At 41.4% G+C, this 21539-nt stretch overlaps 1 protein-coding gene across 2 annotated transcripts; it reads right to left on the bottom strand.

The window, feature by feature from the left end:
• Window positions 1–313: 313 nt before the first annotated feature.
• Window positions 314–15158, bottom strand: LOC115110344 (isocitrate dehydrogenase [NADP] cytoplasmic-like). Of its 2 annotated transcripts, XM_029635925.2 has the most exons (9): window positions 15010–15158; window positions 13434–13562; window positions 5347–5638; window positions 4365–4467; window positions 3761–3938; window positions 3337–3488; window positions 1688–1828; window positions 1352–1514; window positions 314–1270 (listed from the first exon to the last, which is right to left on the bottom strand). In XM_029635925.2, exons 2-9 carry the CDS (start codon window positions 13553–13555, stop codon window positions 1177–1179), a joined length of 1245 nt encoding a protein of 414 aa, XP_029491785.1. In that variant the 5' UTR covers window positions 13556–13562; window positions 15010–15158; the 3' UTR covers window positions 314–1176. The 2 variants fall into 2 exon arrangements, with proteins under 2 accessions (XP_029491785.1, XP_029491794.1); XM_029635934.2 differs by lacking the exons at window positions 314–1270; window positions 1352–1514 and adding an exon at window positions 1520–1608 and having other exon boundaries at window positions 15010–15093.
• Between the last annotated feature and the right edge of the window lie 6381 nt (window positions 15159–21539).

Here is a 21539-nt window from a genome sequence, read left to right on the forward strand (position 1 = left end):
GTTGGTTTGTATGATTACATGGATACTGCTTTGTACCCAGGGTTACTTTGCAAACCTACCATTATATTCAGTTTTGAGAGCAGTTAAAAGGAATATGCACATACATCATCACGACAACCAATCATGACAATGTCAAATGGATTACAATGGCACCATCTGGTGGCAAACGTTAAGAGGAAAATGGTATTTCCACAAATTTCCAAAGCTGTTCTTGTAAGATATAGTGGAGCTAGATTAACAGCTCCTTTTTTTATTTTTAACATTTGGATCGATTGGTTAATAGACAAGAAAAAGTAAAAGCACAAGACCAAAATAAAATAAAATATTTATTGAGTTAATATTCTAACCACACACACCATCGAGTACCAACCAACAACCCGATACTGGCAGACGTACATTGACACTGGTTTCTGTATTTGAGGAGTAAAGTGTTAAGCGATGGATTATACACACAAAGATAACAAGCAGGCCCACAACAACCCCTTCCACAACCATCCATAAGGAGTAAGTGACGCTAACACCTTTGTGTGAATCAAAGACCACGTGAAGTCAAAAATCAAGCAGGCTTTCGTCTACCACAGTAGTCGACATGGAATATATTGTGTGTGACACAGATCAATTACTTGACATAAAACAAATAAGGCAACAAGGGTAAGACGACCCTCAAACAAACTCAGGCAGGACAATCCACTATTACTGATCAGACTGACTGACAACACTTAAAAACACACACGTCATCATATTTTTTTTTTAAAAGTGCAATTATCGCAAAATATATTACTGACTGTGTGCAGTCTGATTTCTGGAACCATCTGTATGTGTGGTATTGACAGTCATAAGATCATATTTGGCAGAATCCTAACTTGTATAATCACATTTAACTCATGAGTTTGCTCATGGATCTCAAGTTAAGACTCAGGACACTTAGACTGGATGAGTGTTACCAGAAGATATGGCTTTGCTATAGTGGTGAATGATCGATGGAGGGGCCTCAGCTCAGCCTACATCCCCTCCTCCTGGACAAGGAACCTCCATTAGCAGACAGCCTCCTGGAGATGGGAATGATTGATTCAGTATTGTGTCGAACAGTCCCTCCGTCAGTGGTTTAGTGTTGGCTTGGGACCCATAGTCCCGGGTGTCAACAGTGTGTGTGTGTGTAATTGAGAGCTAAGGAGATCACAGTTTGGGTTGGTTGGACATCTTGATCTTCAGGTTCTCCGCCAGCTTATCCAAGAATTCAAAGGTATTCAGGTAGTCTGAGCGTTTGGTACTAAGAAAGGAGGGGAAAAGAAAGAAAGTTTGAATGTCTAGTTTCATAATCAGGTTTACTGTGTGTGTGTGTGTGACTCACTTTGCCATGCCTTTGACACAGATAGCCAGATCCTTGGTCATGAAGCCAGCCTCGATGGTCTCAATGCAGACAACCTCCAGGGCCTCAGCAAACACACGCAGCTCTGCGTTGTCATCCAGCTTCGCCCGGTGCAGCAGCCCCCGCGACCACGCAAAGATGGACGCTGCGCACACACGACCATAACACTTAAGGGACATCTTTTCCTAGGTCCTTGTATTGCCTTTATTTCTCTTGGCTGGTACATTCAGATCTAAAAACTGTGAAAAAGAAGAAGCTAGACTAGAGGACTTAAGAGCAGGTATTATCAGTCATAGAGATACCATTTTTTCTATTTACCAATGGGGTTGGTGGAGGTCTCCTTGCCCTGTTGGTGCTGTCTGTAGTGGCGTGTTACTGTACCGTGGGCAGCCTCTGACTCTACTGTACGACCGTCAGGACAGATGAGCACACTGGTCATCATACCCAGGGACCCGTAGCCTGGTGGACACACAAATACATTGAATACATCTGTCGCAAAGTGCTGAACAGGAAACTAGAGCTAAAAGCTTGTACAGCCAGAAGGGGCGACTGCTTGTTGTTTTTTGCCACATTCTCCTCATTATCCTGGAACTCCTGTTGCTATTTCTATCAGAATACAGTGTATAGTCTGCCTTGAAAACCTACAGCTAAGGTGAGAAATATAGCAATGTAGCCAATGACATTGTTTTCATTCAGAAAGCCTAGCTAAACAGTAACTCACCTCGTGATACTGTTTATCCCTCAGAGCTAGCTACTGTAGTACACAATCTCACCTCGTGCTACCGTTTATCCCTCAGAGCTAGCTACTGTAGTACACAATCTCACCTCGTGCTACTGTTTATCCCTCAGAGCTAGCTACTGTAGTACACAATCTCACCTCGTGATACTGTTTATCCTTCAGAGCTAGCTACTGTAGTACACAATCTCACCTCGTGCTACTGTTTATCCCTCAGAGCTAGCTACTGTAGTACACAATCTCACCTCGTGCTACTGTTTGTCCCTCAGAGCTAGCTACTGTAGTACACAATCTCACCTCGTGATACTGTTTATCCCTCAGAGCTAGTTACTGTAGTACACAATCTCACCTCGTGATACTGTTTATCCCTCAGAGCTAGCTACTGTAGTACACAATCTCACCTCGTGCTACTGTTTATCCCTCAGAGCTAGCTACTGTAGTACACAATCTCACCTCGTGCTACTGTTTATCCCTCAGAGCTAGTTACTGTAGTACACAATCTCACCTCGTGATACTGTTTATCCCTCAGAGCTAGCTACTGTAGTACACAATCTCACCTCGTGCTACTGTTTATCCCTCAGAGCTAGCTACTGTAGTACACAATCTCACCGCGTGATACTGTTTATCCCTCAGAGCTAGCTACTGTAGTACACAATCTCACCTCGTGATACTGTTTATCCCTCAGAGCTAGCTACTGTAGTACACAATCTCACCTCGTGATACTGTTTATCCTTCAGAGCTAGCTACTGTAGTACACAATCTCACCTCGTGCTACTGTTTGTCCCTCAGAGCTAGCTACTGTAGTACACAATCTCACCTCGTGATACTGTTTATCCCTCAGAGCTAGCTACTGTAGTACACAATCTCACCTCGTGATACTGTTTATCCCTCAGAGCTAGCTACTGTAGTACACAATCTCACCTCGTGCTACTGTTTATCCCTCAGAGCTAGCTACTGTAGTACACAATCTCACCTCGTGCTACTGTTTATCCCTCAGAGCTAGCTACTGTAGTACACAATCTCACCTCGTGCTACTGTTTATCCCTCAGAGCTAGCTACTGTAGTACAATCTCACCTCGTGCTACTGTTTATCCCTCAGAGCTAGCTACTGTAGTACACAATCTCACCTCGTGCTACTGTTTATCCCTCAGAGCTAGCTACTGTAGTACACAATCTCACCTCGTGCTACTGTTTATCCTTCAGAGCTAGCTACTGTAGTACACAATCTCACCTTGTGCTACAGAGTCAGACTGAACGTCTCCGTCGTAGTTCTTGCAGGCCCAGATGAATCCTCCATCAGACTTCATGGCCTGAGCCACCATGTCATCAATCAGACGATGCTCATACCAGATCCCCTTCTGCTCAAACTTAGAGCGGTACTCCCTGCGACACACACGGGAACAGGTCTGAGGACAGGGTTTAGGCACCTAAACCTCAAAACTGTCCATTCTAAACTAGTGAGTCATACATTGAAAAGAGGCATGGTAGTTGGGGGTGAGGTGGGGCTTGCCTGCCATTGACCATATATCAACCATGTTTTATTGATAATGATCATGTTTCATGTGTATGATCTACTTCCTGAAAACTATATTGCCAATAGGGATAATAATGATTTACTCGAAAAGATTAAATGTTCTGCGGTTAGGCAGTCTTACTTCTCGTAGATCTCCTGGAAGATATCTTTGAAGCGTCCGTCATACTTCTTGAGGATGGTGTTCTTGGTGCTGAGGTACAGAGGCCAGCCTTTAACCAGGCCCATCTGGAAGGAGCTGTGGGCAAAGTCCCTGATGGAGCTGTCGGTGTTGTACATCCCCAGAGCCACACCACCTGAACCTGGAGGACAGAGAGACAGACACATGCATCATTCTCATGTAGATATGGTACACAGTCACACAAACACACACAAAGAAACATGCATGCACACACACACACACAGCCTCATTAAGACAGCCTTTTCTCATTCAAACAGAATGATGGCGCCAACCTTAAATCAAAGTTCAAGGTTTGTCTAGAGTAGGTTCAGGAAAGGGAGGTCCATGGCTGATTTATCCTACAAGCAGAGTTAAATCAGATAACGCTGGTTTCATTTTGTAATATTTACACTGCAAACATAATGTAAAGATAGCCTATGGTGCCAGCCTGGGTACATCGTATTGACTAACACAGTGTTATATAAGGGAGACAATCTGTACTGGACATTATTGCCTATACAAGAACAAAGATATATATTTTCATCGACAAGTAAACATGTTGCTTGACCTTCAAAGTCGTGGACGACAAAGTTCATTGGCTCCCCAGACTTGGGTGTGAATTTCATCTCCAATCTCCCAGGCCCTGGTACTACAAAGTCTGTGGCCTTGTACTGTGAAAAGAGGCAGGAGAAGAGGTCAATAGATGTAATACAGACAGGACTCCATTTAGTGGAGGAAAACAGCAATGCCACCCCGTGTGGTGCAACAGGCAATAATGGCAGACCCTGGTTGTGACCCCAAGGGCATCTCAGAGGGATATGCTAACAGTTCTTTATGAATAGATGACAGGTTACAATGCTGTTGTATATTGGGCTAATATGAAACATTGTTCCGAATGGCTTCTACCAATCAGGAGTGTGGATGCAGCAGAACAAGCAAATCGAGAAATAGCAGTAAAACAAAACATGTATCATGCATCCAGGCCGTAACGTGACACGATTCTCAACAATCAGTAACCAATCCAGCGCTCACCTCATTTGTCATTTGATCATATTAACTAAGGCATGGTGCCAAGTACATGTTCTATTATCCTCTAGCTGCTGTACAGTATGAATGATGTAGCAGTTTCAGACTTGGATCCAGGGAGACAAGTATCAACATCATGGTCCAAAGGGCAACAGATCCACTTAATCAGTGACTGACTGAGCCTTCAGCGACAACACCAGGCCCCTGCCTGCCCATCTGTCTCCCTGTGAGCAGGCCTGACAACCACAGCTCTAGTCGGCATGAGGTTAACATGTGATCAACTGGGTCGGTTACTGATTTTGAGATTGGTGTACAGGATCTCCCTTCAATGAAAACGTGTTAACAGATACAAGGAACTAATAAACACATTGTGTCATCTATCAATTACCTTCAAAAATGGTAGATTTAAGGAATCGAGGGCCTTGAGAGCGACCTTGAGAGACTCATTAGGGGTGCAGGGAGTAAAGAAGGGTTGATGAATGGTTAGTAAGGGTTCTACTGCTGAACGTTTGGTAAACAGTTACCTGGTCTCCGTGGGCGTGCCTGCCGATGATGATGGGTTTGACCCAGCCGGGCACCAGGCGGGGGATGTTCTTACAGATGATGGCCTCTCTGAACACGGTGCCTCCCAGGATGTTACGGATGGTCCCGTTGGGCGAACGCCACATCTGCTTCAACTTGAACTCCTCCACCCGGTTCTCGTCTGGCGTGATGGTGGCACACTTAATGCCCACGTTGTATCGTCGCGTCGCCTCCGCCGCCTCAACGGTAACCTTGTCATCCGTGGCATCGCGGTTCTCCATGCCTAGGTCGTAGCTGATGGAAGTGCAGGGAGGGGGTAGCAGAAGAGAGGAGCAGGGAAGGGGGTAGGGAGAAAGTAGAATTTAGTTAGTCAGGTTTCATGAGAGGGCAAATGCCATGATGTGTGCCATGACTTTGGATGGAGTATCAATAGACCCAGTCACTACAAAGATGCATTGTGTCCCACCACCCGCCAACCTCTTTTTCCACTTCTGCTACTCTCTATTCATCATTTATGCATAGTCACTTTAACCATACCTATATGTACATACTACCTCAATAAGCCTGACTAACAGGTGTCTGTATATAGCCTTGCTACTCTTATTTTCAAATGTCTTTTTACTGTCGTTTTATTTCTTTGGCACACACACCTTTTTCCCCTCGCACCATTGGTTAGAGCCTGTAAGCATTTCACTGTAAGGTCTACACCTGTTGTATTGAGCATGTCACTGTAAGGTCTACACATGTTGTATTCCGCATTTCACTGTAAGGTCTACACCTGTTGTATTCAGCGCACTTGACAAATAAACTTTGATTTGATACAGGCGTCCTTCCTAACTCAGTTGACGGAGAGGAAGGAAACCTCTCAGGGATTTCAACATGAGGCCAATGGTGAGTTTAAAACAGTTAAGAGTTTAATGCCTGTGAATGGAGAAAACAGAGGATGGATGAAAAACATAGTTACTCCACAAAACTAACCTAAATGACAGAGTGAAAATAAGGAAGCCTGTACAGAATAAAAATATATTCTCAAACATGCATCCTGTTTGCAACAAGGCACTAAAGTAATACTGAAGAAAAAAATGTGGCAAAGCAATTAATTCACTTGTCCTGAATACAAAGTGTAACATTTATGGCAAATCCAATACAACATATTACTGAGTTCCACTCTCCATATTTTTAGGCATAGTGGTGGCTGTATCATGTTATGAGTATGCTTGTAATCGTTGAGGACTGGGGAGTTTTACCAGGATAAAAAAACAAAACAGAATGTAGCTAAGCCACGACAAACTCCTAGAACAAAACCTGGTTCATTCTGCTTTCCATCATACATTGGAAGATAAATTCACCATTCAGCAGGACAATAATCTAAAACACAAAGCCAAATCTACACTGGAGTTGCTTACAAAGTTACAGTTTAGACTTAAATCTACTTGAGAATCTATGGCAAGACCTGAAAAAGTTGTCTAGCAATGATCAACAACCTATATGACAGCTTGACGAATTAATAAAATGGACAAATGTTGCACATTCCAGGTGTGCAACGCTCTTAGAGACTTACCCAGAATGACTCACAGCTGTAATCGGTGCCTAAGGTGATTCTAACAAGTATTGACTTAGGGGGTTGAATACTTACCTAAATCAAGATATATTTGTGTTTTTCCCCCCTTTTTCATATCAACTTTGACATTAGTGTTTTGTATAGATCATTGACAAAAAAATTACAATGAAAAACATTTTTAATCCTACTTATTAACAACAAATTGTGGAAAAAGTCAAGGGGTATGAATACTTTCTGAAGGCACTGTTGAAGATTCTAACAGAAAAAACTCAGTCTTTACCCGCTGCTGCGTGACTGAACAAATGAATAGCTCCTCTGAAAGACCCAACACATCCTCGCAAGGGATGGGGATGCTCTGCTCACAACAACAAGGTAGTGTAGGAAGGAACAACAGTTTCATCACCCCACAAAAATAGAACTGTGTGTGCGCACGTACTACCAAAAAGACAAGACTAAGCATAAAAACCCAGAATTTGCTTGTAGGCCTTTCCTTGTGGAAACTGAGACCTTCAGAAACTAGTCTTCATCCAGTTCTCATTCCACTCCCATCCTCTCTCCTTACCCGTAGCCTAGTATTACAACAATGTGCTGCACCACAGAAATACTGTACGTTAGATAAGAAATATTAGGATACACAACCACAGGTCAGCACACAGTAGAGGTGTAACCCAATGTTACTGTGAAACACCACACACAATCTCTGAGACGGTGTGAAACAGCACTACAGGCTTTTTGTAATTGTGTGTGATGGAGATAAACAGCCCTCTCAGGAGGCAGTGCTGTTTATGAAGTCTGAGGGATTGACCAAGATGACCCTTCCACTCACACCACATCCCCCACCACAATGAATCCATTCCTAAAACTAATGAGGGTGCCCTACAGACACACAGAAACCGAGACAGCAGGAATAACACAACCCACCAAGAAGCCCCCCCACCTCAAGCTATCAGTTAGGCATTCTTGCTTGACCAACTTCACAGATGCCATAATTTGATACATTTTTTTAAATTACTAAAAAAATAAAAAACTTCCCTGGACATTTCTAATGACAGAGGTCATGGGTTTGGAACGCTTGGAGGTTTGTATGACTTGACTGTGCTCATATTTTTACTATTACACCTTATCTTCTTGCATTAATACTGAAAATATTGTGGAAAAAAAGCACAAACTCATAAGCTCTTACAAACCGACCTTATGGATTTATTCCGGGCCTTTAACTTAACGGGCCAAAACTCAGTTTTGAAGTGGAGTTAAGACAGAGGGTGAGGTCATGTGAATTGTGATATTAACTGCACTGCAGCTGAACTCCTGTGTGTGTGTTAATTCTGTCAACAAAAATAATGAAATTCATCAAACACCCATTTTCAGTAGCAATTAACTAGAAGATAACTGCCTAAATAGACCCAGAAAAAAACTCAATGGAAATCATTTTTAAATGAGACTAGACTAAATTATCTCTGACTAAAATCGGACTAGTAAATGGATTGGGCAAGAGTTTTTGGAGAGATTGAACAGCTCTCCAATCTGGCTGAAACACATCATTGATGCAAATAAGGTACACGGCATGGCTACTCTCCCGGTGCACGGCACAAGCTCCTCATAGCAAAGGGGGCAACTTTTGGAGCCACTTATCGTGTCGATTCAAACAAGACCGAATGCAACGTTTCCACGGAGAAGACCAGTGGTGTAAAGTACTTAAGTAAAAAAAAAAAACGTGTGTATATATATATATATATATATAAAACAAACTCAGCAAAAAGAGAAAAGTCCCCTTTTCAGGCCCCGGTCTTTCAAAGATAATTCATAAAAATCCAAATGACTTCAAAGATCTTCATTGCAAAGGATTTAAACACCGTTTCCCATGCTTGTTCAATGAGCCATAAACAATTAATGAACATGTACCTGTGGAACGGTCGTTAAGACACTAACAGCTTACAGACGGTAGGCAATTAAGGTCACAGTTATGAAAACTTAGGACACTAAAGAGGCTTTTCTACTGACTCTGAAAAACACCAAAATAAAGATGCCCAGGTCATTGCTCATCTGTGTGAACGTGCCTTAGGCATGCTGCAAGGAGGTGTAATGGATGTGAAACAGCTAGCTTAGTTAGCGGTGGTTTGCGCTAAATAGCGTTTCAATCGGTGACGTCACTTGCTCTGAGACCTTGAAGTAGTGGTTCCCCTTGCTCTGCAAGGGCCGCTGCTTTTGTGGAGCGATGGGTAACGATGCTTCGTGGGTGACTGTTGTTGATGTGTGCAGAGGGTCCCTGGTTCGCGCCCGGGTATGGGCGAGGGGACGGTCTAAAGTTATACTGTTACATTGATGCTGTTGACCCGGATCACTGGTTGCTGCGGAAAAGGAGGAGGTCAAAAGGGGGGTGAGTGTATTCCTGCAAGACAGGAATGTCAGTGTTCTGCCATGGCCCGCGAAGAGCACGGATCTCAATCCCATTGGGCATGTTTGGGACCTGTTGAATCGGAGGGTGAGGGCTAGGGCCATTCCCCCCAAAAATGTTTGAGAACATGCAGGTGCCTTGGTGGAAGAGTGGGGTAACATCTCACAGCAGGAACTGGCAAATTCTGATGCAGTCCATGAGGAGGAGATTCACGGCAGCACTTAATGCAGCTGGTGGCCACACCAGATACTGACTGTTACTTTTGACTTTGAATCCCCCTTGTTCAGGGACACATTATTCAATTTCTGTTAGTCACATGTCTGTGGATCTTGTTCAGTTTATGTCTCAGTTGTTGAATCTTGTTATGTTCATACAAATATTTACACGTTAAGTTTGCTGAAAATAAACGCAGTTGACAGGGAGAGGACGTTTCTATTTTTGATGAGTTTATATTACCCTACTACATTCCTAAAGAAAATGTACTTTTTACTCCATACATTTTCCCTGACACCAAAAAGTACTTGTAATATTTTGAATGTATTGCGGGACAGGAACAATTTTCAATTCACACACTTATCAAGAGAATATACCTGCTCATCCCTACTGCCTCTGATGTGGCAGACTCATTAAAAACAAATGCTTTGTATGTAAATGATGTCTGAGTGTTAGAGTATAATTTAAAACAAGAAAATCATGCTGTCTGGTTTGCTTAATAAGGAATGTGAAATGATTTATACATTTAACTTTTGATACTTATGTATATTTAAAACCAAATACTTTTAGACTTTTACTCAAGTGCTATTTTACTGTGTGAATTTCCTCATCTACTAGAGTCATTTTCTATTAAAGTATCTTTTCTTTTATTCAAGTCTGAAAATTGGGTACTTTTTCCACCACTGGAGTAGACAGCATTGGCACCCACAAGTTGACTGGGAAAAATACTACCAACCTCAAGAGAAATCTGAAAGCGCACCATCCCAATATACCGTATATGTTCAGGTAATAAAATATTTATAATGCTAGCTAGTTAGTTTGCTCCAACCTAACAGACCACTACTTGACAGAACTTGGATTGCAATTGAGCTACAGTATGTCAAGGGGCATGGCTCCAGACTGCAAACATTTAGTCACATTTTGACTTGGTTGCATCAGTGCCATTTGATCATCCTTATGGTCACATTAATCAAACGTTTCAAAACATCCTATTTTTCGGCAGATAAAACCATGATTTGGTCAAACAGTAAAGTGCATTATCCTCACAATTCCTTTAATGAAAGAGTCTACCCAGCTCCTGGGTGTCATGATTGTACATTTCAAAATGCAATTGTGGGAAATACAAAGCTTTGGATGCAACTACTGTTGTTCTCAACTTTCTTTGGCTATATTTTTATTTTATTTGTCATCTCTTAATATTGAGCTCAATAGCAACTATTTTACAACCAAGATATTTGATATGGCTTTAAGATAGGAAGCATGCATCGGCCATTCCGAGTGAATCATGCATTCCTGCTTGGACATGTTAGATGAAATAACTTATTTATTGAATAGCCTCCCACCTCAGTAGTCTATTACACAGTCTAAAGGACTGTGAATGATGTGATAACATCTTTTTTATATGGTGTGACGCCGCAGGGGAAAATTGGTGCAACCAAATCATGGGCTGGTGCTGCCAACTGAAAAAGTAATTGGCACCAGTGCCACCAGGAGAAAATGCTAGTCTGGAGCCCTGTCAAGGGGGGATTTTCAATCTGCTGCTGAGTAATGGGTTCTTCTGCCAATTTGGCTGTTGGGAAGAGAATCATGCGATAGAGTGGAATGCAGAAAACTGTTTGTGCACATGGAAGTCAGTGATATTAAAATGGCACACTGTTTGTCATTTTGACAATAACTAGACTGAATCAATATTCAAATGACAAAAATGTGACTAAGACTTAATGAAAGAAGACTAGACTAAATAAAAAAGAAATTGTGCCAAAATTAACACTGGTGTGTGTGTCATCGGTCCACAGTCTAAAGGGCATATACTGGCTGTGCAAAAAGGAGGAGTGGGAACTCAATGGACGGTACTAGAGAATGAGACTATAACTGTTCAGATATACAGACCAGAGTTGTACATCTTGAAAATTATATTTTCTTGGTCGTCCTTGGTCAGTCAGTAGAGTAGCAACTACAGTAGACTGCTGATGTCATGTGATCAGATTGTCTGCAGGCTTGGATAACACATGGCTTTTTATGCTACACCTAGGGACAGACTTGTCCTCAGAATTTGAATATGCATTTGTCTATTCAAGTGATCAATTATTATACCAACTCCCTTTGATCTGGGCAGCACAACAGAAGCACACTTCTCTCTTATCTAATACTTAAAACACTCCACACATGCTGAACAGACATCTAACACAGGGTAGCATAAGAGTACAATAAAGAACAGGCTTAAGTGATAATGCCAGAGAAGCCGGTGTTTGGAGGGTATATTGGCACAGGTGATGTTAGGCAAACGGTGACAATATATCCTCCAAACACCGGGTATTATCACTTCTATACAACGGGTTACCAACACATTCAAATGATTGACATATTTTCATAAAAACAAGTACTTTTTTATGAATTTATTCATACCATTTCATCCTTCCACAAGATATAGTCCAGAAACAAATCTAGGGTTGCTACCCAAGCCAATCAGTTTGGTTGCTAGAGACACGACCCAGTCGTTCAGTCTTTTTGTTCCTCATCTATGGACGTGTCCCAGTCGTTTGTTCTAAATGTTCCATTGCCAATGTTCTTATCCTTTGCTTGCTAGCTAGCCAACTACGGCTAACTTACAGTCGCGTCAAAAAGTGTAGCCAGAATAACAGTCAAGTAGCCACATTTGCATTTCTTTACGCTGTTTTCTAATGATATTTATTTGGATACATCCATAACAATGAGCTAATGAGGTGTGATTTCGTCTGGCAAACAACATTTGTTCACTCGTCAGGACACTGTTGTTCCGAGGAGTTAGTCCACAAGACAGCTAACACAATCACTTCAAACTGAAGCTGGAAAGGCTGCAAACTAGCTGCACTTCGTTTCATTTGACCTTTTTTCAATTGACATTCCTTTGCATATATAGGACAGCGGAGTCAATCACCACCTTCCGGAGACACCTGAAACCCCACCTCTTTAAGGAATACCTAGGATAGGATAAAGTAATCCTTCTCACCCCCCCCTTAAAAGATTTAGATGCACTATTGTAAAGTGGCTGCTCCACTGGATGTCATAAGGTGAATGCACCAATTTGTAAGTCGCTCTGGATAAGAGCGTCTGCTAAATGACTTAAATGTAAATGTAAATGTAAATATCCATAAAAATGATGCCAGCTGATTCATGATTTCGACTGACTGAGAAACGCTGCCTGTCTGTCTCGTCCCGACACTTTCATTACCAAGGGACAGCTGAAGATTGAATTTAAATATTGAAACAATGTTGCAAATGTAGGAGAGCCAGACAGCAAGATTTATACAAATTGCCACTGTTGAAAACTAAATGTTAGTCTAAAAGAAATGTGATATAATGTTTAGATGCTTTTTATTGTGGAGATCGGTTTTATAAATTGCTTGGCTGATGAGACAGTGGATTGCACAATCAGTAAATAGGCATTTTAACATCAGATTTAGCTGGTGGAATAGACACGGCTGGAATGCATGTTTAACCAATCAGCAATCCGGATTAGACCCACCTGTTGTATAATGCGCAATAATATGCAGTGACAACTAACACACAGGTGTGTCCTTGGTGATATTGTGCTAGTATCAAGGGTTAGCATAGTGCAGTGCACAGCGACTATCAGCATTTCCACATCACTTGTGTGTACTCCTGGAAATGACAGGGAAATGGGTTTTCCTGACTACGTGACCTGACCAGGAAAAAGAGAGTATTGACAATCAGGTAAAACCTGAATCACAGAGGAGCTGAAACAGATGTTGACAAGCTCATCTGGTGTGACAAGTCGTCTACACCCAACCCCCCGAACCGGGAGGGGCTACGTGAATTTCTCCAATAAGAAGCGCTCATTTTTATTGAAAAACAATTCCCGTTACAAAATGCTTTTCTACGGTGTTCACTAATGAATACAGTCAGCAGGTATAACTCACCTGTGCAGGTCCATCTCCAGGTAGGGGAAGATGAGCTTCTCCTTAATGAGCTCCCAGATGACTCTGGTCATCTCATCCCCCTGCATCTCCACCACCGACCCTGCCTTAATCTTCTGAGACATCCTGGAACTTGGAAGAGAGATAGACAAGGGAAGAGAGAGTCAGAGTCAATGGTAACAAGAAAGGGGCAACTGGCAAGCTTGAGACTATACTGCCAAGCCTTTTGAGCGTTGGAAGTTATTTCAGGAGTGATACTGTTATGACCATTTTAGCCAGCTATATGTACATGTTAGTCTTTTAGCAGACACTAATCCAGAGCGACATACAGGAGAAATGACGGTTAAGTGCCTTGCTCAAGGGCACACCTGCTGATTTTTCACCTAGTCTGATTGGGGATTCAAACTAGAAACCTTTTGTTTACTGCCCAAAAACCACTAGGCTACCTGCCACTTACCAGTGGCGTGTATTCACGGATGCCAAGGGAAGCCAGCCCCCCCACTCCCCAAATATATACTAAATAAATATCTTTAGTTTCTCTGCGTTTCATACATTTCCATCAATTTTCAAGAGGATGAATGTAACTCACAGGAGAAAGCATCCGAGCGAGCAAAACAGCGCCCCTCTGTTTCATTACATGTAGGCCATATATAGGATGTTATCTGGTCCAAACAAGTATGACATTGTTGCCCGCCCGTAGCATTGAAGGCAAGGGAAGCCAGCAAGCATTTGGCCATTGATTTTTTTTTTTAAGTATACAAAATTTGCCAATCAGCTTTGACGAGCTCCTCCTATCAAATCCCATTGGTTATGTTGTCCTCCGGTTGCCAGCTAGCTAGCTAAAATTTGAACTTTTCTAAGTAAAATAAATTAAAATAATATAAACTCTGGGTGACAAGTTTCAGTCTAACAAATACCTCGACCAAAATGTATTTATACAACTATTTCCTATTTCTCTGAATGTGAACATGGGACACATGACAGGTAGGATATGTTCAGTTACTTCGACAAAAAAACAACCTGGAGATAAAATGTAACCAATCAACAACGCAGTAACGTTACTGGTGCTAGTTTGGAGTAAATATCCTACATTGCTTCTTCTGAAAACTTTGTATCAATGTTCAATCATTCGACATCATATGACGAGTTGGTAGTATAGGGGGGATACATTGGCAAAGACTAGACGAAGTTATAAACTTTAGATCTCACGTTACAGTCTGTCTGAATGACCTAATGTTAATCCTGATTTTCTACTTCCTGAATGCATGTGAGCCGGGTGTGAAAAGAGATGTCATTATCATCCTTTACAACAAAGCTCCACACTTGTGAATGATTTAACAGGCCTACATCGCTGGCTACATTAAAACGATCTGAAAGCAACATTTCAATGCATTGTGCAGTGTACATTCCCGTTTCATGGTTTAAAGGACCCCAATAGCTTTTGTTTAGTCCAACAATGGTTACTGTTGCAGAACAGTTGCAGAACACAATGGGGATTTGCGATGAACACACATGTAAAGCTTTAAGGCATAATAAGCGACTCTCCTGAAATGCATAAGAAGATGTTATGAATGCCTACCTTTGTTTTCTGCCTGAACCACAATCTGAACAAGTAATACTCGATGAAGCAGTAGAACGTCTTGTTCTACACCGACTTCCAAAAGTATCAACAGAGGCGTCAACCTCGTCGGCAACCGTGCCGTCGCCCGCTCGAAAGACACTCCCTGTACCAATCAACGGAGATGTATAATCTAAAACAGCCAATACAGTAACCCCCACAGCTGTGGGAGCGTATTTATGGGCGGGTGTTGGGTAGGTGTTTGTTCAAGATGGTCGGTTTGTGCTATGCTAATCATTGCAACATAAGAACCTGTTCATAACCAAGTTGTTTAGAAATTCATAGATTAGATCATCTGTGGTAGATTTTGACACAAAAAAACGAGTCATATGACATTCATGCGCTTTCAAATAAACCTAATTTCAAAAGATGTAGTTGCTAGGCTATCACCAAAGAGCAAAGGGCTAAACGAGAAGGATGACTGGGCCAGAAATCGGTCTTCTCCAGCAGAAGAAGTAGACTCCGTAACAGTGGCGTTTTTCGTTCACCAAGCCATTCGTTTTTGTATGGTTGTCAATGAGTGCCGAATTTGGTTAAAATATGAAGGGCTTATTGCTACGTGGCTTATTTGATCAAATATAAGTTTCGTAATGATTAGTTTGTTACGAGTGTACTGATAAGTAGGACACGTGAAATCCTGGTAACTTTGAAAAAAATAAAATTGTGCCTGGTCTTCACACCACAGCCAAAGTCATAAACTCCACCCATTTCAACAATTTATCTTCTTAAAAAGTGTTTTTAAACCTAACCTTATGCCTAACCTTAATTTAAGACCAAAAAGCACAATGTTTTTATGACAGGAGTCATTATTGCGCTACTGTAATATTGTTTTTAAATAAAGAATAAATGCACAACATTAAGTACATATTAAACCTTCAAGAAAACATATTTTCCCACTTCAGGCATTAAAGCTCTTTTATTGTCAATTTTTGTCGGATATGGAAACCATTTATCTTCAACCCCGTTGAATATGTTGTCTGAATATGATTCTGAAAGATACTTATAAAAATCAACATGTACCTAATGCTCATGTGTCCCCTAAACCAATTCAATTATAAATATAAAATGTATGTGAAATCTCAGAATTTTGCTATATTAAACCCTGAAATAGACACATTATGTGTCAGTGGGATCATAATTTAAATAAAATGTATTTTAGAATTTTAACCTATCGAATCTTTTTGGGATTGTCCTTAACATTTCAGACTGAACTCAGAAAACTTACAATTCCTATTTATTAATCTTTACCATTTTATTTAACAAATATTGTCATGTGACAGGGTTGAGACTAGGGTGACATGGTTGAATACTGTAACGGCATTGAGTTTACTATCAAAATCCCTCCCAAGATTTAACCCAGAACATTGCATGTCATTGTATGCAACCATATAATAAGGACATTAGATATATTAAAAATAATTTGGGTTTTATTAACCAAACTGCAGTAAATATTGAAACAAATAAAAACATCAACATTAAGGTCATTAATAACATTCAACAGGTTTCATCAGAAAAGTGTCATCAAACTGTAGGAACATTTTCCAATGGCATTTAGAATGCTAGAACAGCTGTAACTACAGCACTAGTATCAGCATGACTATCCTTCTTCCCAGGAGCACCATATTCATTAATTCATGGTTTTCTTCCTGAGAGTCTGGCCCACAGATCTCTCTCAAGCTCTACGTGGAGGGATGTCACACACTGTGGGGGTGGAATCATCAAGGACTTCATCAAACTGATGCCAGTGGATGTTGTCTCGAGAAGGCCAGAAAAATCTGTTTGGTCCTACACGATGCATACATTTAATTTGTACACTCATTTTATCCGTGCCAAGGATGATGACTGGGTAAAGGACGTCATCATATTCCACTACACACCACTGTCCAAGATGACCTGGATTTCCCCACTGGATTTCATCCACAGTTTGTGGATTTCCCTCATTGGTTGGCTGTTCTGGAGCAGCCTGAAACTGAAGTGCTGTGAGTTAAAGCATGTACAGTTTAGGTTATTCTTTGTTGAACAAAGGCAGCCGACATCACGAGACATCAGCTCACCAGGAGCAAGGGTGATGACCTGGTGTATTCTCATGGTGGAGGGCACCGCTTTTATCGGGCTTGGCATCATCTCCATCATACGTTCAACATCGGCACTCTTCAGAAAGGACAGCTTCACTGATGTGCTTGTCTCACAGAGACAACCTGTCCTCCGTTCTCTTCAACACTCCTCCCACACCATCAGGAGCCCCTTTTCCATGGCTTGACTCAAAAAAGTTACATGTACCAGCTTTTTATATAAGGTAGCATTGTTTAATGTGGCTAGTGATATATTTACATAATTTCCCATCAATTCCCATTATTAAAGTGGCTGGAGTTGAGTCAGTGTCAGTGTCAGTGTGTTGGCAGCAGCCACTCAATGTTAGTGGTGGCTGTTTAACAGTCTGATGGCCTTGAGATAGAAGCTGTTTTTCAGTCTCTCGGTCCCAGCTTTGATGCACCTGTACTGACCTCGCCTTCTGGATGATAGCGGGGTGAACAGGCAGTGGCTCGGGTGGTTGATGTCCTTGATGATCTTTATGGCCTTCCTGTAACATCGGGTGGTGTAGGTGTCCTGGAGGGCAGGTAGTTTGCCCCCGGTGATGCGTTGTGCAGACCTCACTACCCTCTGGAGAGCCTTACGGTTGAGGGCGGAGCAGTTGCCGTACCAGGCGGTGATACAGCCCGCCAGGATGCTCTCGATTGTGCATCTGTAGAAGTTTGTGAGTGCTTTTGGTGACAAGCCGAATTTCTTCAGCTTCCTGAGGTTGAAGAGGCGCTGCTGCGCCTTCTTCACGATGCTGTCTGTGTGAGTGGACCAATTCAGTTTGTCTGTGATGTGTATGCCGAGGAACTTAAAACTTGCTACAGTGCTAGGCTTGATTACCAACAACGACGAGACGGCCTACAGGGAGGAGGTGAGGGCCCTCGGAGTGTGGTATCAGGAAAATAACCTCACACTCAACGTCAACAAAACTAAGGAGATGATTGTGGACTTCAGCACTGTTCCATCGATGTGGATAGGGGGGTGTTCCCTCTGCTGTTTCCTGAAGTCCACAATCATCTCCTTAGTTTTGTTGACGTTGAGTGTGAGGTTATTTTCCTGATACCACACTCCGAGGGCCCTCACCTCCTCCCTGTAGGCCGTCTCGTCGTTGTTGGTAATCAAGCCTACCACTGTTGTGTCGTCCGCAAACTTGATGATTGAGTTGGAGGCGTGCGTGGCCACGCAGTCGTGGGTGAACAGGGAGTACAGGAGAGGGCTTACCCTACATTATTCATCTCATATGCATACGTATATACTGTACTCTATATCATCGACTGCATCCTTATGTAATACATGTATCATTAGACACTTTAACTATGCCACTTTGTTTACATACTCATCTCATATGTATATACTGTACTCGATACCATCTACTGTATCTTGCCTATGCTGCTCTGTACCATCACTCATTCATATATCCTTATGTACATATTCTTTATCCCCTTACACTGTGTATAAGACAGTAGTTTTGGAATTGTTAGTTAGATTACTTGTTGGTTATTACTCCATTGTCGGAACTAGAAGCACAAGCATTTCGCTACACTCGCATTAACATCTGCTAACCATGTGTATGTGACACATATTTGATTTGATTTGATTTGAATCCACGTTTGTGTAATTCTGTTGTGAAAAGCAGGGAGTTGCCTCTGCTTATACTGTGTGCAAGGCCCATCCCTGAAAAAGTGCAATACAGACACTTGTGGATGTGTGGCCTGAAGGTAGTCTAACACTGGATCGTTTAATATAGGAGGGCCTTTGTGCCTTAGAATATATACATGTAACCACTATAATCCTTGAGTAGTTTAGGATCTAGAGCAACCCTGTTACAATGAAACGTGAAAGGGTTGAGTTTTTTTTGCTCAAAATGGCTTCTGCTCCTCATGTGGTGAAGGACAGGAAACCACATAGTGTTCATGAAATTAATAGATTGTATATTTTTATGGTTTAAAGTATAATTTTGATAAGTACTAGTTTTGCATCTTTATTTCATGTAACGGGTTTGAGTTGGTCTGATTGACGAGCCCTACCTAAATAAAAATACAGATATAAAAGAATGTGATTACTTGCCTATTTCTGTACCATGGCAGTTGAAAATTGTTGAATGATGTCACTTCCTGTTAATGATGGCACATAAGGGTGGACTGACCATTTTTATTGTCGGAGTTTGGTTGGCGTGACAGGGTTGTAGACAGAGGGCCAGAGCTGAATTGTGTTGATTTTTAATCAATAGTTATGCATTTATTTGATTAAAATGCTTTCTCAACAAAAGAACACAAATATATGTTTGCATTAATGGCAATATTTATGAATTATGTACACATTTTACTAGTAATTTCCCAAGTAAAAATTAAGTGAAATGCCTGGGGGACATGACACAATTCTTAGTGTCAGTTAAAAAAATATGATTTTTTTTCATAATTAAGTGTAAATTAATGTATATTTATTTCAATTCATTATACTGGTCATTTCAATATATATACAACATCTTTTAACATTTCATTTTGGGGACCCAATACTTGAAATATAATATAAAAAGTCAGAGGGACTGAAATATTGCCCGAGCCCAAGAATGACCCATATAGCCAATTTGGATTTTGGCTGTGGTAACTAGTGGAAACTATTGTGCCTGTTGCACCCGCGTATCTGCCCTCTCATTGGCTCGAATGGTCCCACCTGATCTTGCCGCTCCCCCGATTGCCTTTGATTTTTGAAGACGTTTGTTTTCATCGTTAGAGCGGCCACTGAAGTTTCTTGTTAATATAGTAGATTGTCTGTGCTATCAAATAATTCTAGCGTTCCTACTTTATCGCCGTGCGTGTCGTCGTCTGCAGACATTGCGTAACAGCTTAATCCGGAAGAGAAGGTGGCCCATAGTGGCACCAGTCACGCATAACTGTGAATTTGTAGTCTACGAACGAAATTCATTCTGTAATGAAGTAGCCTAATCTGTTATGAGCTGCCTTCTTCACGTTTAGAAAATAAAATGATTCCTGCGGTGTCGTTGCTATTGCGTGGGGGGAGGGTTCGTTTCAGAGTGCAACGTTGTACATTATGGATGGGGTGCCGTTAGTGATTTGGCTAGATAGGATGTGATTAACTGAGGGAACAAGTTGCTAGACAATCTAAAGGGGATCATCGCGCTCTCCCAGAAGTTTAGATGGTGCGTAAAACCCGTAAATTCAGATAGTTTAAGCAAAAAGATGTGATGGGTCCGCAGACAAATGTATAAGCTTAATTTAGTTATTTTATTATTCTTTACACTGGATCGGGGATAGTATTATAGACAAAATGAATATTGGAAGGGTTAAATAAACCCCCTTTGATATAAATGATAACATGTCTTGCGGTCCCACAGTCTACAACATGGACTATTATAATGATGTGCGTGTGGATTGGGTTATATCGGTCTAACGATCAATTACACTAACCATTTCACTTGTTTCCTGCTACTTCCAGGAAAGCATAAACCTATCATGATTGAATATGGAAATATGTGCTACCACACTTGTTCTAGGTTGATTAGTAGCCTGATTCAGTGTCAGAGATTATGGCTGTCATTCATTATCATTACCACTGTAAAATGGAGATGATCGGCTACGCAAATGCAGCAAGAAGAATCTTTAGGAAATATCAAAATAAATCAAACAACTCTTCCACTGTAGGAATAACCCTGCTTTTATTGATCTGGCTTAGCCTTGTGCGTTTTAAGCCTAGCCTACATGGACTTTTACACGGCAAAGATTGGGCTGCACAAGTGCAAGAATACGCAAATGAGAGATGGTGGTTAAATAATAATAATTTTGGCATAAAGGGGCAATCTGCAATTGGTGCATCTATTTTTGGAATTTTAAATTAATAATATACACTCAGAGTACAAAACATAACAGGGACACCTGCTCTTTCCATGATATAGACCGACCAGGTGAAAGCTATGATCCGTTATTGATGTCACCTGTTAAATCCACTTCAATCCATGTAGATGAAGGTGAGGAGACAGGTTAAAGAAGGATTTTTAAGCCTTGAGACATGGATTGTGTATATGTGCCATTCAGACGGTGAATGGGCAAGACAAAATATTTAAATGCCTTTGAACAGGGTATGGTAGTAAGTGCCAGGTGCACCAGTTTGAGTGCGTCAAGAACTGCAACGCTGCTGGGTTTTTCACACTCAACTGTTTCCTGTATCTATTAGGAATGGTCCACCAACCAAAGGAAATCTTGCCAACTTGACATAACTGTGGGAAGCATTGGAGTCAACATGGACCAGCATCCCTATCACACTTTCGACACCTTTTAGCATCCATACCCCAATATCCATTAATTTTTGAAGAATATAACTTCTAAATGCCACATGAACTTAGTTAAACTCGCCTACCCCATCAGAACCCAAAATATAAGTGCTTTACTACATTG

This window comes from Oncorhynchus nerka, linkage group LG3 (assembly GCF_034236695.1).
Source record: "Oncorhynchus nerka isolate Pitt River linkage group LG3, Oner_Uvic_2.0, whole genome shotgun sequence".
In the NCBI taxonomy this organism is placed as follows: Eukaryota; Metazoa; Chordata; class Actinopteri; order Salmoniformes; family Salmonidae; genus Oncorhynchus; species Oncorhynchus nerka.

Coding starts and splice junctions, on each gene's coding strand:
- LOC115110344 (XM_029635925.2), bottom strand. CDS start 13,555: ATGTCTCAGAAGATTAAGGCAGGGTCGGTGGTGGAGATGCAGGGGGAT. Junction 1,829..3,336: donor GTCTGACTCTGTAGCACAAG/GTGAGATTGTGT, acceptor TGTGTCCACCAG/GCTACGGGTCCCTGGGTATG. Junction 1,515..1,687: donor GACCTCCACCAACCCCATTG/GTAAATAGAAAA, acceptor GTGTGTGCGCAG/CGTCCATCTTTGCGTGGTCG.